The sequence below is a fragment of the Phascolarctos cinereus genome, unplaced genomic scaffold, assembly GCF_003287225.1.
Source record: "Phascolarctos cinereus isolate Bilbo 61053 unplaced genomic scaffold, phaCin_HiC Scaffold_9;HRSCAF=440, whole genome shotgun sequence".
NCBI lineage: Eukaryota > Metazoa > Chordata > Mammalia > Diprotodontia > Phascolarctidae > Phascolarctos > Phascolarctos cinereus.
In genome coordinates, this window is record NW_027556402.1 from 244,660,549 (window position 1) to 244,677,255 (window position 16,707).

Sequence of the window (16,707 nt, forward strand, 5' to 3'; positions counted from 1 at the left end):
CCCCACCCACACATGCCCTCTATCTTGTCCTTCTGTCTGTCCCATTCTAGGGAATGACTCCCAGTTCCCCAGAGGTTCCCACAGTCCTCAACATTAATGTCGAGGTCATGCTATAGAACACAAGGACAGGGCAGAGGTGGTATGATCCTGGGGTCACAGGCAGCCAGATATGGTGGTGCCATGGTCCTTCAGCCTGGAAACCAAGGGTCAGTGGAATGTGGCAGTGAGAAAACACTGGCCTTTGGAGTCAAAGGACCTGGGTTCAAATCCTGCCTGTGATGAATGTAACCACTCTGGGCCTCAGTTTCCTTATTTGTAAAATGAGGAGATTGGACAAGATGACCCTTGAGGTTTCTTCTATCTCCAGAGCTACATAGATGGCTACTCTACCTACTAGCTGTAGGACCGGGGGAAGTTGAGTCATCTCTGAAATCCCGTTCCCTTAATCACAAAATGAGGTCAATAAGCATTTTACAGCCTACCTCTTGTGAGCAAAGTGCCTGGTAAAACTTAAAGGATGATGGAAATGTGAGTTCTTATGCAAGCAAGTGCCCTGAGGGCAGGGGCTGATTCATCCAATCCAATCATCAACATTTAGTAAGCACCCAAGTGCCAGGCATTGGGCTAAGCTGGATACAATGAGTAAAAGGAAAGATAGTCATTGCCCTCAGGGATCTTACAATCAAAACACGCAAAAAGCAGCAGGAAAAGGGAGGGAGGGGACACCACCAGGTACCTGGCACTGCACGTCTTGTTCCATGGAGTGGAAACCAGGCAGGGCAGCGGATGCAAAGTGGAGCCCTGCCCTGAGAGTGCACTTTCTGCCCTCTATAAAGGAAGGCGTCGGGAAGAATTGGGTACTCCACCCTCCAGCCCTCTGATCAGAGGGGAGAGGAAGCAGAGGGAGTTTAGAAGTGAGGATCCCAGTCTTCTCACGCCTTACTTACTCCCTGCTACCCGATCTGCAAACCAGTGACGATGGCCGCTTCATACAACACTCCATCTCCCGACACCGTGTGTCTGCACCATCTGTCCCCTACGCCTGGCCTACTCTCCCTCCCCTCCTGGGTGCCCTGGCTTCCTTAAAGACTCAGCCCACCTTCTGCAGGAAGTCATTCCCAGGGTCCCCCTTTGCTAGCACCTTCCCTCTGAGACTATCTTCCATCTAGCCCATATCTGTCTTGGACGACCAGAGCTGTTTTCATGTTGATGAATATGAGCTCCTTGAAAGTCGGGGTCTTTAAGGGGAGCCTGAGGGAATTAGTCAGCAGGGGGACATAGAAGGGTGTTTCAATTTATGAGATGGGAGGATAAGGGAAGGATCCTTGGAGGGGGGAGTAGGTTAAGTAATAGGAGGGTACGTAGCCTGTAGAAGTAAAGTGGAGGAGTCAGGAGGAAAAGGAAATAAGAGATTTGCACAAACACAAAAACAAAGATCAGAAGCAGAATTTGTTAGGAAAAGTATATGTGTGTATATATGTGTATGTCCGTATCTCTCTACAAATTTATCCACACTTGATTGTAGACTGGGGGGAGGGGCGGAGAACAGTAAAAAGGGCACAGCTGAGAGCAAAGGAAAATTTACAAGGAAGCAAAGAAAAGAGGGACGGTTTTCAACACAACATGTAGTATTTATTACTTAGGCTTTCTTGAAATAGAAGCTTATTGCTTTATGTTTTGGATTCTCTTTTACATTCTGCTGTGCATGTGACATTTTTTTTCTTTTCTTATTTTGTATTTAAGTTTCAATATTTAAGTTTTTAAATGTTTGTTTTTTCTTTATTGTATATTTTTTGGTATTTAAGTCTAAAATTTTAAAAATGGAAGAAGATAATAGGGGCTATTTTTGGCCTCTCCTCGTATCCCCAGTGCTTTGCCCAGAACCTGACACATAATTAACTGGAATAGCTAGGAAATCGAGCATTTGTAGAGTACTTTAAGATTAGCTAAGCACTTGAGAAATGCTTGTTCACCAACTGGATTGAGTCATGATTAATATTGGTGAGTTTCCTTTGGCAGATTTGAGGAAGGGGAGAAGTTTGATTCTGATAGCTGCCGTTCTTTCTTTTGGGGTTCCCTCCTCTCTCCTTATCTTCTCATCACTGCATGTCTTCTTCATGCTGCCCCCCATAGTCCTGTCTTCACCCCTCTTCCTTTGGGTCTGCTTCCACAGCACCGCCAACGTCCCTGACCCTCCACACTCCCAAACTCCCTTGCTTTGCATCCATCCCCTAGCGTGTTCTCTTTCTCTCCTTTCCAATTAGAGGAGCTGCTCATCTGATAGGAGGTCATCACTACTGCTGTGTAAAGGCTCATCCTGGACCTGCCCCACCCTAGGCAATCTGGTGCCATCTTCAAAGGAGCCTCCCAGCCTTTGCCCAAAAGACTGGTTCTACTAGTTGGATTTTAGACACCATGTCAGGCAGGTGGCCCTTTCACATCACAATTCACACATCACGAGCATGACCTTTGGGCCCAGTGCAGGGAAGAAAGTAGTGACTGGGCAAATTCTATCATCATTTGAACACTGTGTTGATGTAGGTCAGTGAGATTTTTAAGTGGACCCTGCTTTACATAAACAGTACCTCCCACCTTCTGCAGATCATTTCAGCAGAATGTAAATGCTTTTGTGGGCAGGGACTATTTGGGGTGGGGTGGGAGAGTGGTTTGTATGTGCGTGTGTGTGTGTGTGTGTGTGTGTTTGTCTTTTTATACTCTGTGCTTTGTGAAGTGTCTATTTATTAAGCACCTACTATGTGCATCATGCTAGAGTGATTTGGGATGTGAAGACAAACATGAAATCATCTTTGTCCACGGAGAGCTTCTATTCTGTCTGGCACATAGCAGGCATGGAAAATGTTGGAATTAGGGAATGTGAAAGTAGCTGAGCGAGCTATTCTGCAGTGTTACAATGTTTCATAGAAACAAATCTGACTCATTTAAGAGCCAAAAATCCTTTTATTTCAACCATTTCCAATGGCAATATTTCTAAAATGTCTTTCTTATGTATGTCCCCATATTCTTAAACCAAGGAGATAAGTCATAAAGAACACTTTTCTCGACAGCTCAGGGTTATCGTGGGAAAGAAATCTTGGATTATAATACATTGGACCTACAAAGGTGAGTAGGGCTGGCTGTTCCTGCACTAAGTGGCCCCAGACCACTGGGTATTTTGAATCCTCATATCTGCTTTTTTAGTTTGTTTCCTCCCACCCCTTTTTTTCTGCTGTCAGCGTGCCTGCCTGTAGCAGGCTGTTCCACTTTTAATTTGCGCTTTCTCTTCTTCTGTAGGCTGGTAAGGAAGCAGGATAACCAGGCACATTAGAATTGTGCCTAAAGTAAGAGTCAATAGGCTCTGAATGAGGGCCAGAGGGGCTCTTCTATTAAAGTGCAAGAACTTTAGTGCATCGATTTGGCTTGCTCCAAGACTTTTATTACAGATTTCCTTGTCTTTTGTTAGCTTCCAGATTGAGGTTGATGAATATAGGACTTCCATATAAATTAGCTGGTATTGGAAATCCAGAGTCACTTCAGAATGATAAGTTACAAAGCACGAATTCATCTCCCGAGATGATTTTCTGCTTTGCAAGGAAGGATTCGATGGAGGGTCCCTTTAATTAGGGAGGTCCTCAAGGGACATTTGACAGAGGATCTATTCAATTTATAGAAACTTGCTTTTCAGGCGACTCCTGAGAAGCATACCCGATTGCATAAAGCAAAGCAGACGGTGTGCATACCCCTGCGGTCCGAGGTTGACTCAAGGGGTGAGCCTCACCCTGAGTGAGACACAAGGGCCAAAGTCCTGGGGAGCCACGGAGGAAGACAGGCTAAGAAGTGGTTGGAGATTCCAGAAGAGGGAGGGGGTTGTGGGGATTAGGATGTTGGGGAAGGTTGGGGAAACAGACATCTCCAAGGTCTGTCACCCACTAAGGCCTTTATCCTATCTGTCCAGGAGGCCCTGTCGTGGGATTAATGCTACAGGCAGCGGGGAAGCTAATGCAGCAGGTAGGCGGGGGGGGGGTCTGGCCTCCCACCCGGGCACCAGCCCCACCCTCAGGGGCAGTGCCATGCCCACCAGGCAACCCGCCCCTCAGGCTGGGCCTCCCCTTCCCCTCCCATGGAGGCAGGGAGCAGGGATGTGGGGTTGTGCCAAGGCCCGGCATCGGGGGTGTGGGCAGGCTGGCGGGCACTCAGTGGGGCTGGTGCCTCCGATCGACCAGGGTCACCCGCCCCAGCACCTCCCCGCTGAACTGGTAGGTCAGCTTCTTCTTCACCTTCTTGACCTCGCCCGTCTTGCCGTAGTTCCGAAGGGCTCGGGCCATTTTCTGGTAGGTCATCTTTTTACGGTTGCCCTTCTGGATGCCCCAGCGATGGGCCAGGGCCTCCTTGTGCTTGGAGGAGAACTGGAAAGTGCCTTTGTCCTTGTCTACCCACCAGATGCTGTCCTTCATGTCCCCATTGCGGAGAAGGTCCAGGAGAAACTGGTAGAGACGGATCTTTTTTTTGCTGCCTGGAAGGAAGAGGTAGAGCTCAGCTTATCCAGACAGCTCGGCACCCCACCCATCTCCCAGCCGCAGCCAAGGTAAAAGCTAGGGATAGAGAGGAGTCCCCCCCTCATGTCAGGAATCCGCAACAGCCCTAAACCCTCAGATTTAGAGCTAGAAGGGACCCTCATTGTCCTGATGGGGAAACTGAGGCCTAGGAAAGGAAGAGTGTCCTCTGAGGCCACACGAGCACTGAATGGCAACGCCAAGATTTCGGTCCTCTGTCTTGGGAGGGATGGCTGACACCCTCGGTGACAGCATCCCGCGAGCTCTGGAGAGGCCAAATTCAATCAGATGAACTTTGACGGGGACAAATGTGCAGTCTGACGCTTGGTGTTCAAAATGACCAATGTCACAAGTCCAAGACAGAGGGTGGGTGGGGGGAGGCAGAGGCGTGCAGGGAAGAGATTCTGTGGGCTTTCAGGGATTAGCCACCGACCTGTCTCTCCATGCAGGATTCCTGGGCCAGGCTCCAGGACCTCGGTCTCCCCATCAGACACTTCCAGTGGGGGGCTCTGCCGCTCACCTTCTTCCTCATCGGAGCTGGGCTGTGTGGGGGAGGTGTACTGAAGACACATGCAGGGCAGGTACGAGACCTGGGAGGAATGCAGAGGGGCCAGTGAGGGAACCTGGGGACACAGGGACCAGTGAGAGGAGATCAGTGAGCCGAGGAAATGGAGGCAGAAACATGGCAGCACGTGGAGGCCGTGAGCAGCCGCATTAGGTGGGAATGGAGGTTGGTGGGACCAGATGCCTGGCAGGACTACGTGAGAGGATCAGTTCAGCACCCTTGGAAGTGAATCTTGAAGGGCCTCGTGGAAGTCAGTCATGGGGTGCTAAGACTGGTAAGTCCCTGTGGTCAGGAGAGAATCCTGAGGGACATTTGCATTGGGAGAGTGCTGTGGGGTTTGTAAGACTAGGCCCATATATTGGATAAATTGAGCATCAAGGGTTACTCAAGACATTGGGGATTTCTTGGAGGGTCAGTGGGAATAGGAAAGGGCCTTGGGGGCCGTAGTATTATAGATTTAAAGATGGGAAGGCCCGTAAAGGCCGTAAAATCCATTCTCCTCATTTTAGAGATGAAGAAATTGAGGTCCAGAGGGTCTCCCCATGGGTCACTCGGGAATTAAGTGTCATCAGAGGGTCAGTGGAGTTAGGGGATGCTGGGGAGGGTTAATAAGATTAAGGATATGTGCTTAAAGGTAAATCAAGGCTGTTGAGAGTCATTCAATGTCATTGAGGTCAAGAGGGAGAGCTAGAGGGTCAGGTGGAGAGAAGGAGGTTTCTGGGAGGGTTGTGACAGCTGAGAAGATAGCAGAGGGCAGAGGTGGGTTTTGAAGCCAGGACCTCTGCCTCTGAATCCACTGTGCCAGGCTGGGGTGTGGGAGGTCAGTCAGGGGGTCAGCGGGGGGGGGTGGCAGTTGGCACTCTGGCCGTTGGCAGGAAGCTGTGTTGGGTAAGAGCTCACGTCAGCTTCCTGTGACAGTCTAGGCAGCCTCACCACAGGCCTCCTGGGAGGGCTCTCCTGAGACAGACAGGGATGGGGCTGGGGGACCCGACAGAGGACAAGACCAGGGCAGGACTGAGGAGAGAGGCTCGCAGCCCCCTGGGCAGGCCCGGCTCCTACCTGGTGGCCGATGCTGCCATGGGTGGCGGGCATGGGGGTGTCCAAGACGTGCATTTGCTCTAGCTCCATGTGACGGTAAAGCTGCTGCAGCTGGGGGGGCTGGACACTCTGGAGCTCCGTGAAGTGGTTCTCAGCAAAGCTTTCAAACTCATTGTGCATGTGATGGGGGTGGAAGTCCCAGTAATGGTCTACGGGGGAGCAGAGAGGCTGTCAGAAAGGGGCCCTCGGCCCTCAACAGGGGGAGAAGTGGGGAAGCCTGGAGGAAATCAAGGCATCCACAGGGTCAAAGGGCCATAGGACCTGAGAGCTAGAGCGAGAAGGAGGCTTGGGTGCCAACGCCCTCATTTCATAGAGGAAGAAACCGAGGCACAGATCGTGGAGGTGACTTGTCCGAGGTCACATGAGCAGCAAGGCCCTTGGGCTCTAAATTTTACCTCACCCCCATCTTTGCTCCTCCTCTTCCTCTCCAGCTGCCCCCCACACCCCATCTATGGACATACATACATAACAACGAAACACAAACAAAAACAGTAATAGATGTTTATCTAATGCTTTCAGGTTTACAAAATGCTTTACTTCTGTCATTTCAAATGATTCCTCCATCTGCTATGGGAGTCATTATACCCATTTTACAGATGAGGAAACACGACCCCTAGGGGTGAAGGGACCGGCCCAAAGTCACGCAGCCTCTACATGTTAGAAGTGGGTATCAAACCTAGGACTCCAGGGGTAGGGGACAGAGAATCCCAGAGGTGGAAGGGGCCTGCCTCTCATCCTACCTTCCAAAGACCTGCCTTGGGAAGTTCAGGTGTTCAAGCAGAGCGTTTGTGCCGGGGGTATGTTCTTTGGAATAACCTAACTGGGGGGAAATGGGGTCCAGGGTTTCAAAAAGAGTCAACAATCATCTGGAGCTTGCTGAATATGGTGTGTGTGAATGCACATATGTGTATTGGGTACGTACTTGTGTATAAACACACTTGTGTATATGCATACACAGTTTGTATAAACATATTATGTGAATACACTTGTTTGTGAACACACTTATGTATGTGCAGGCACACACTTGTGTATGTTTACATGTGTGAACAAACTTGTGTATGTGCATATGCATTTTGTGTGAACATACCCATGCATGAACACTCATGAGTACATACGAACACTTGTGTGTGAACCTATGTGTACATGTGGATATATTTGTGAATATATGTGTAAGCACTTATGTAACTGTGTGCATACTTGTATATGAATACTTGTGTGTGGTCACACTTGTGCATGCATGGACACACCTGTGTATGTGTGAACACACCCGTGAATTTGTGAGAGCATGCCTGTGTATGTGTGGACACACCTGTGTATGTATGAACACACTTGTGAATGTGTGAGAGCATGCTTGTGTATGTGTGGACACACTTGTGTGCATACTCTTGTAGGTGAATACACTCATGTGTGCATACACACTTGTGGGTTATGTGAACACACTTGTGTATATGCGAACATATTTGTGTATGTGTATGAACACACTCGTTTATGGGCGCTGAGTCAAGATGGAGAATTGGAGGGCTCTTGACTGACAGCTACTCACTTGTCCCCTGCCTCCCCTTTGGGATCTGCTTATCTCCAGTGCACATCCCTGCTCCCATTAGAATGTGAGCTCCAGGAGAACAAGGGTTGTTTCATCTTTTGCTGTGTCCCCAGAGCCCCGCACATTTAAAAAAAAGATTTGGCCCAGCCCTGTGACTTCATTGGAAGAGGGGTGTTCGGGAAGAGGAAACTGCCTCCCCAGTGTAGATTGCCGCCTGTTCTGCAGTTAACAACCCTAAAACAGCTGCCTGGGGGCATGGAGAGGCTAAGTTACCCTCCCCAAAGCACACAGCTACCTTCTTCAGAGGTGGGACTTGAACCCTGGTATTCCTGACTCCCATCCTCTATCTGCTATGTCAGTTGTCTCTTGCTATGCACCATGCACATAGTAGCTACTCAATACATAGTTGCCTACTTGATTAATTTAATTCAACCCAACCAACATTTATTAAGTGCCTGCTGTATGCAAGGCAGCAGGGGCTACAAAGACAAAATAGAAGGTGAAGTCATAGGTCTAGAGCTAGGAAGGCTCCTAGAGTCTCTCTGGTCCAAACTTTTCGTCTTAGAGATGAAGCAACTGAAATCCAGGAAGGCCAAGGAATTTGCCTAAGGTCACACAGACAGGCAGTAAGCTGCAGAAACAGTCCCTGCCCTTAGGAAGTTTATATTCTACTTGGTGGTGGTGGGGGGGGGAAGCTGATACACAGAGGTAAATGTGAGATGATTCCAGGAAGGACAGGACTCTAACAACTGGGAACATCGAGAAAGACTTCCTGTAGGAGACAGCCTGACATCAGACTCTCCAACTCCTTTCTCAGCTGCCTCAGTCAGAGCCCCACTCTTCTTCTGGGCAGCTTTTGAATACATTGAAGCTAATGTGACTGAGTGCTGTGTCGCTCCCATTAAGTATGTACACTCCACCAATATGGACAAAGATATTTATAGCAGTTCTTTTTGTGGAGCAAAGAACTGGAAACTCAGGGGGCACCCATCCATCGGGGAACAGCTGAACGAGTTACAGCACAGGAAAGCGATAGAATGTTATCGTGTTCTAAGGAGAAGGCGGCTGTTTCAGAGAAACCCAGAAAGATTTTCATGAACTGATGCAGAGTGAAGTGAGCAGAACCAGGAGGGCAATTTCTACAAAAGCAAAAATATTGTAAAGACAAACAACTATGAAAGATTTAGCAACTTTGATCAACACAGTGGCCGATCAAACAGACTACCTGCCTCTTGACACACAGGTGAAGGACAAACAATGAAGAATGACACATGCTTTTGGACGTGGACAATGTGGGAATTTTGTTTTACTTGCCTGTGCACATTGCAATGGTTTTCTCTTTCTTTTTCTTTTTTTAAATAAACATTTATTTTGGTGAGGCAATTGGGGTTAAGTGACCTGCCCAGGGTCACACAGCCAGTAAGTATTAGGTGTCTGAGGCTGGATTTGAACTCAGGTCCTCCTGACTCCAGGGTCACTACTCTATATACTGTGCCACCTAGCTGTTCCTTGTTTCTTTTTTTAAATTAATTATGATGTTTGTGGTCATTTCTACAAAAAGTTAGGCCTGAGGTGCTAAATTCCTTCCACTTTACTAGATGTGAGTTTTTACAAAGCACTTTCCTAAGGTTCCTTCTGGCTTGAATACTCTGTGTGGCTCATCCTCCAATTGTCATTGTCCCCATTTCTTATGTAGCTCGGATAAGCTCCTTGCCTTAACTCACATTTATACCATTAGGTCAGGTGTCCAGAGTATGACTGCTACATCTCTACAGGGATCTAGGGCTACCCTAAAGAGACAAGGGTGTTTTTCTCTTGTGCCATCAGCTTAAGCCCCCACCAGTATATTCTCCCTAATATTATCAGTTGTGGCAGAGAGATGTCAAGTGATTCTTCCACCACTACATAGCTAATAAATTTCAGAGCCAAGATTTGGATGCAGGTATACTGATTCCAACCCCAGTACTATTTCCACCATACCCCATACACGCACAGTTGCTTCTCTTTCCCCAAAGCCTTGCTCTGTGTAGTACAATTAAAAGAGCACTAGATTTAAAGTCAAAGGGCTCGCGTTCAAAACCCACCTCTGTCACTCACAATGTGTATGACTTTGGGTTAAGTCACTTAACTGCTCTATTAAGGTGAGAAGGTTACACTAGATGGCCTCTGAGATCCCTTCTTGTTCTAGCTCTTTGATCCCAAGATTGTGACATGGAGGTGACTCTGGGGTCTCAAAGCCTGTGCTTGAGGACTCTGGTAGGTTCTGCCAAGGTGTAGCGGCTTCGAGGATGGGCCTGGCTATTGAATGTATCTGTTACTAGAAGACCAGTCTAGCTAAATACAGAGTATCTAACTACCATTTTACACAAAGGGTGGTGGATTCTTTGACCCCAGTGACCCATGAAACATCACATCCTTGGTCCAGAACATGGCCCTCTATTGATATCTTGTTTCTATGGGAAAATCAGATTTGACTTAAGCATTTTGACTTAAAAAGGAACCGAGCTTGCCATCAACTGGGGGACTCCCACATCATTTTTGCTCAAAGTAAGGAGCCCGATTTTCTTGTATATCTCATAAACTATCCCTGAAGGTGACTGCAATATTCCAAATGGCTCTGAGCAATGGCAAGCATTGATGGAACATGTGGACCAACTGCTTTGGATGATGTCACGCCCGCCCATGAGAACTGTCTCTCCTGGGTGAGTGCCATGGTGCATCCGGCCCAGGATTCTTCCCTGGACAGTGACACCTGAGGCAATTTAGGGGAAGACTTAGATGTCAACGTCTAAGGTCGGGCCCACATCCTCATCATCTCCGGTGGCCCATAACCCCCCACCATGGCATTATCACTCAGAAATTTATTTCTGTTTCAACCATTCATTTCCTGACTCTCCACACTTTCTCCACCAAGTTCCATTGACTTTCTCACGCTGATCCCTCCACTCTGTGGCCCTTTCCTCTAGGAGCCTCCATTTTCCAGAAGGGCCCGCAGGCCTCGTTCATTCCTCATGGGGCCTTTTCTTTTACTTAGAACTCCCCACCCCCTGCTTAGCACAGTGACTGGCATACAGTAAGCTCTTAATAAATGCTTTTTGTTACAGTTGACAAGCATTTATTAAAAGGCCTATTATGTGTATGAACATAACAAAACAGTCCCCGTCCTCAAGGTGCCTACATTCTACCTCTAGCCTGTCATGACATAACAAGTGGGAAGCAGGTACTTCCTCGTATGTGTCCTAACTTTCCTCTTTCTGGCTTTCAGGGGCATCCCCTAGTTCTAACACTCTGGAATGTGGTGATTTAGCCTGGGGCCTCCTGTTGACATGATATGCTAGATTTGGGTCATGGACCTTCAGCCTTTGTCTTTTCAGACCGAAGTGTCCCAATAATTTTAGTCTGTCATATCTTAGGGTCATAGATTTTGAGCTGGAAGGGACCTCAGATCATTTACTTTAACCCCCTCATTTTATAGAGAAGGAAAGTTGGGCAGCTAGGTGGTGCAGTGGATAGAGTACCAGCCTTGGATTCAGGAGGACCTGAGTTCAAATCCAGCTTCAGACACATAATACTTACTAGCTGTGTGACCTTGGGCAAGTCACTTAACCCCATTGCCTAGCCAAAAAAAAAAAAATTTGAGGAGGAAACTAAGCCCTGAGAGAGAAAGAGCCTTTCAGGGTCACAGAGTAAAGAGCAGCCCATCCAGGATGTGATCCTGAAGCATGGGTCTGACTGCATCACTGCTCTACTCTAGAAGCTCCAAAGGCTCCCTCTTGCCTCTGTGAAAAAGTACAAATGCCTCGGTTTGGCTTTGCCATCCCTCCACAAAGTCAGTCTCCTGCCTACCTTTCCAAACTTATGGTGTGTTAATTTCCTGCCCTCTGCAATCTGGCCAGACTGACCTTGCCATTCCTTGTCTGTGACATAATGGTCTGTTCTCCAGGCCTAGAACGCGCTCCCTCTTTGCCTCTGCCTCAGAGAATCCCTAGCTTCCCACAAAGCTTCTTTCAAGGACCACCTCCCCCAGGAAGCCTGCCCTGATCCACACAGTTGTTAGTGCCCTCCCCCTGGAAATGACTTTATATACATTTTGTATTTAATTGTCTCTGTACACATTGCTTAAAGTATAAGCTCCTTGAGGGCATAGGCTGTTTCCTCTTTGGTCTCTGTATCTCCAGTTGAGTGTCTGGCACATAGCAGGGGCTTTAGAAATGCTTACTGAATAAATGCACCCCAGCGCTCTGACTCCAGCTGCTCTTCCCATGATATCACAACGATGTCTACGGTCCCTCCCAACTCCAACACTCCGTGTTCCAAGACCCCTTCTTTGAGGGCTGCCATCATTGAAAGAACAGTGAAGTTGGGGTCAGAAGACTTGGAGTTCCTTCTGGCTCTTCCACCTGCCAGGTCTGTGACTGTGGGGGTCACCTCACCTTTTTAGACCTTAGTTTCTCATCTATAAAATGAGGAATAATTTTGTGATTCTAAGGTCCCTCCCAGCTCTGACCTTCTGTGTTCTAAGGTCCCTCCCAGCTCTGGCCTTCTGTGTTCTAACAACACTCTCGGCTCTAACATTCTATGTTCTAAGGTCCTTCCCAGCTCTGACATTCTGTGTCCTAAGGTCCTCCCTCCCAGCTCTTACCTTCTGTGTTCTAAGAACACTCCTGGCTCTCACCTCTGTGTTCTAAGGACCCTCCCAGTTCTGACCTTCTGTGTTCTAAGGTCTTCTCCCAGCTCTAACATTCTCTCCTAAAATTCCTACCAGCTCTGCCATTTTATGTTTTAAGGTTTCCTGACATTCTATTCTCTGTGATGATCCATTCCCCTCCTCCCCTCTCGCCAGTGTCCTTGATCAAAGATCCTTTCTCTAGACCTTCCCTGCCTCCACATCTGCCCCCTTTCTGAAGGTGAAGGGAGGAAAGCTGCCCATAGCCTCCCAGGAACACATGTTACCATGGCTTTATTTGGAGCCCCAGAAGCCCTTGGGGGCCAGTGATTCCAGAGGATAGCCTTCAGGAGCCTCATGTGGAATCTTTTCCTCCTACTGGCACTATTTCCCCACCCCCACTGAATCTGTCTGCTGCTTTTCTCCCCATTCCCCCAGCCCCTCCCTAGAGCTTCCTGCTGAGTCTCCTCCATCAGGGGGACTTTCTAATGCCCTGAAGAGCTCGGTATCTGTCACCTACGGTTTTAGAAAGGCTTCTTGGCACGTGCTCCAGTCTCTGGATTATCAAAACAATGTTCAGAATACTAAGCACTTAGTACACTCAATAAATAGTAGCTGAAGGAATTTATAAAAAATGTTCGGTGAGTCCCATCCTAGCATCAGGGAACCAGATGTGTTCATTCTCCCATACTCTGTAGAAGAGGGTACATTGGACCTGAAATGCACCCCCACTACTTATTAGCCGTGTGAGGCATTTAGCCCCTCCTAAGCCTCAGTTTTTCTCAGTTGTAAAATGGAAATAACCTACCTCTAGTGTCTGCCTCAGGGGCTTTGGAAATGAGGTGCTTTGCAAATCTTAAAAATCATTATGCAGCCCAGCTGTTAATGGGGATTGTTTTCCACCTCTATGCCGGTCCTACCCATGGCAAAAGTCACTAGGTTATGGTGATACCCCCTTTTCAGGAGGCGAAGCAGCCAAATGCCTGTTCTGAATATGGAATCCTATACTCAATCACACACATATTCAATCACACACAGGCAGAAAAACCTCTAAATCTAAAAGCAATCCACCAACTCGCAGAGCGAACCCCACCCCTGAAACTCCTGAACGTCCATCAGTTAGCCTTATCTCTTTCCAGCAGAGAGCCGAGGATGGTGACAGAAGGGGGAGGCCAGGGAGGGGCAGGGGAGCCGGGCTGGGTAGATGCTTCCCTCCAGCCTGTGGGGAGGAGAAAACAGAGGAGAGAAAGGAAGTGGAGAGGAAGGGGAAAGGACCACTTCTCTCCTGAACCGGACCGAAGAAGGAGTCAGTGTGGATGCAGCTAAAGAGCAGGGGTTGATGGTGGGAGGAAGGGGGAGGGGCCCCTGCTCCCAAGAAGGGAAATTCCCTCCTCCTGGTGCCTCAGAAGGAGGGGGGAATTGGGAAAGTCCCCATGGCTTCTCTGGCCATGTTTGGGAGCAGTTGGAGAGGGGCTGCGGAGAAAGGAGTACTTGGGGGTGGGGTGGGAAGGTGCTGAGGGGGATGCCTGCAGGGTGACTGGGCTGACCCCGTTTTTCACTTTCAATATGGTTGAAAGAATAGGGATAGACAGATGTCCCTAAAATCATCTCTCCCCTCCTCTGATCCTATGATTCTTCCACCCTCCCTCCTCTGCCTTCCAGTATCCAACACTCATACTGAGCCTCTAGCCCTCATCCTAATACTTTTTGGGGGGGAGGGGTTTTTAGTAGAAAGTCTATTTGGAGCTAGTTACTAGACCTCGAACCTTAGCAAATCCAGGCAAGATAGGACTTCTGCACAAGATTCCAGCTCACCAGACCAGTGGGATGTTAACTTAGGCTCAAGTGGGCTCAGGGCCAGGAGACAAACGTTTCTGCCTAATTTTCCTCCACCTGGTTGCATCTTTTTGCCTTCCCACATCTTATTTGGTATATAGAACAGCTGGCATCATTTCCAGTTTACAGGTAGGAAAACTGAGTCCTGGGACAGGGATGGAGGAAGGAGCTCAGCCCAAAAGTTCTGGGTCATTCCCCACCCCCGGAAAATCTTTGCTTTCTCAGGTGACTGATGCGGCCCCGCACTGCTCCATGTGGCCACCAGGGGTTGCCAGACCTTCTGTCCCAGTGAAATAGATCTTGGGATCTGAAAGTGACTAGTGTTTAGATGCCTCTCAGTATAGTGGGGAGAGAAGAGAGGACTAGTCCAGGCTGAGGTTACTAGCTCCAGTCTACTGCTTGCCCCAGGGACCCCAGGGGGCGTGAGCACCTCCAGGGCCATGAGAAGTATGAGTGGGGCAGGGGGAATTCCAGGCCAACTGAACCCATCCTCTTCCTATGCTCCCTGGGTAGCCCCAGATTTTAGCCCTGGCTCTGAGATTGTCCTGGGTTCTGGAGCTGGGCCAGATGCCCTAGGGCTCACTGGTTCCTTTCTGTTCCCTCAGCCAGGCTCTCTAGCCCCATTGGGCCAAGACAGCTGGCTCTGAGGGCAAGGACAATGATTCTCCATCACTTCCGTGATTCGCAGGCATTGTCAGCCTCTCCACAACTTTGCTTTGGACCACTAGAGTTCTGCAACTAGAATGAGGATTGGATGTGTAGGGGAGAATGGTGTTTGTGAGGCAAAGTTAATTTAACAACAGACCCCAGGCCTGCAATCCACCAATCCCTCCCTTGAGCTCCTTGAGGGAACTGCACTGTCAGGGGTAAGGGGTGTGAGTCAGTGGTGGTTTCTCAGAGCTCTCAAGCAGCCCCTCCCATAAGGGCAGCACTATCCTGTTATCGGACCTCATAAAAAGGGAGTCAGATCTCCTGGGTTTCAAAAGAGCCTTCCCTGCCCTGGGCATGGGGGTCCCTGGGAATCCCAAGAGCTCTCAGATGGCACTCCTAGACTCAGATGGGGCTCTGAGGTGCTGACTCCCTGCATCCTCCTTTCCTCCAAAGTGGATGGCACTTAGTAAAAATGGAATCGAATTGACGAAGGCTTGAGGATATGGCTTCCAGATGTGGCTCTAGAGAATGCTAGCCTCGTATAGGTATCTAGCATCCTGCCCACTGCCTACCTTATCAAGCCTTGGCCTATATTTGAAGGTAATACTACTATTTCTGATTCTGAATCCAGTTTCCTTGGGAGTCGGCAGCGGTGGGGGATCACCCTACATCTATCTGCACAGCTCAGCCTAGAGATACCTCTTTTCTGCCTCCCCACTCTTCAAGACCTGATGGACAGGGGTCATTTCCTAACCTTGTTCTGGGTTCATGGGCCCTCCAGGAATTCTAGCTCTGCTTCCCAAACCCCAAATCCAGGATTCCTGGGCCTATTTTCTCCGATAGACTCCAGATTTTGGTGGAAGGGTGGCAGTAGGCTTTCTGTCTTCATCCCAAATGACTCTTGGAGTTAGCATCTTGGATGCCTCGGTGTCCCCTGGGACCTTGGGACTTTCCTGGCCTCCTGTGACTGGACAGCCTTGTCTGTCTCCACTTGTGGGGAGGTTCAGTTGTGTTAGACCCCTACCCCTACTGCCTTTGGCCAGGCGCCCCAGGTTCAGCTAGGAGTTGACACTGTCAGTCTGTGGGCCAAGGCTACTAGAGGTCCAGGGTCCAAACCTAACTCCATTAAAGGCTTGAAATCCCTTCCTGTCTCTTTTTACATTGTTGGGGGTAGGGGGTCTTTCAAATCCTTCCTGTAAGGTTCCTTCCTCCATGAATACCTCCCTGCCCACCCCCTGGCCAGTTAGGTTGGCCTGGCTCTCTCCTTCTCCCCATCACACCTTACCTGGCATTATTTCTGTCTGCTTACATGCCCCAGCCTCAGCTAGGAGTATATATTGCCTGATGACGGGCCAACGCTATCAGAGACCATTCACTGGCACAGGGTCCAAACCCCTCCCCACTGGGGGAGGCAACCCTAACTCTGTCTGCATCTCCCCAGGTACTTCTCTCTGAACCCTGCTGTCCTCATTAGTGGAACAAGAGGGATGAGCCAGATCATTTCTAAAGTTCCTCCCAGCTCTGACATTCTGTGTTCTAAGGTCCTGCTTAGTTCTGACAACATTTGTTCAAGAGCCCTCCCAGCTCTAACATTATATGTTCTAAATTACTTCCTAGCTCTAACAGTCTATATTCTAAAGCTCTTCACAGTTCTGACATTCTGTGTTCTAAGGTCCCTCCCACTCTGACATTCTAGGTTCTTAGGCCCTACCCAATTCTGACAATCTTTGTTCTAAAGTTCTCCCCAGCTCTAACATTCTAGATTCTAAATTCCTTCCCAGCTTTAACAATTCTAAGT

The 16,707-nt window shown here is 48.8% G+C and overlaps 1 protein-coding gene across 4 annotated transcripts in view; it reads right to left on the bottom strand.

Moving 5' to 3' along the window:
- Positions 1–2,938: 2,938 nt before the first annotated feature.
- SPI1 (Spi-1 proto-oncogene) overlaps positions 2,939–16,707 on the bottom strand; it is an 18,023-nt gene continuing 4,254 nt past the window's right edge. For 2 of the 4 annotated variants that reach the window (XM_021009701.2, XM_021009703.2), the window contains 3 exons: positions 6,175–6,362; positions 4,984–5,173; positions 2,939–4,510 (listed from right to left, as the gene is read on the bottom strand). In XM_021009701.2, the coding sequence (XP_020865360.1) occupies positions 4,191–4,510; positions 4,984–5,173; positions 6,175–6,362 (698 nt within the window). In that variant the 3' untranslated portion in view covers positions 2,939–4,190. The remainder of the gene's footprint in view (positions 4,511–4,983; positions 5,174–6,174; positions 6,363–16,707) is intronic. The other 2 variants (XM_021009702.2, XM_021009704.2) reach the window with 1 other exon arrangement.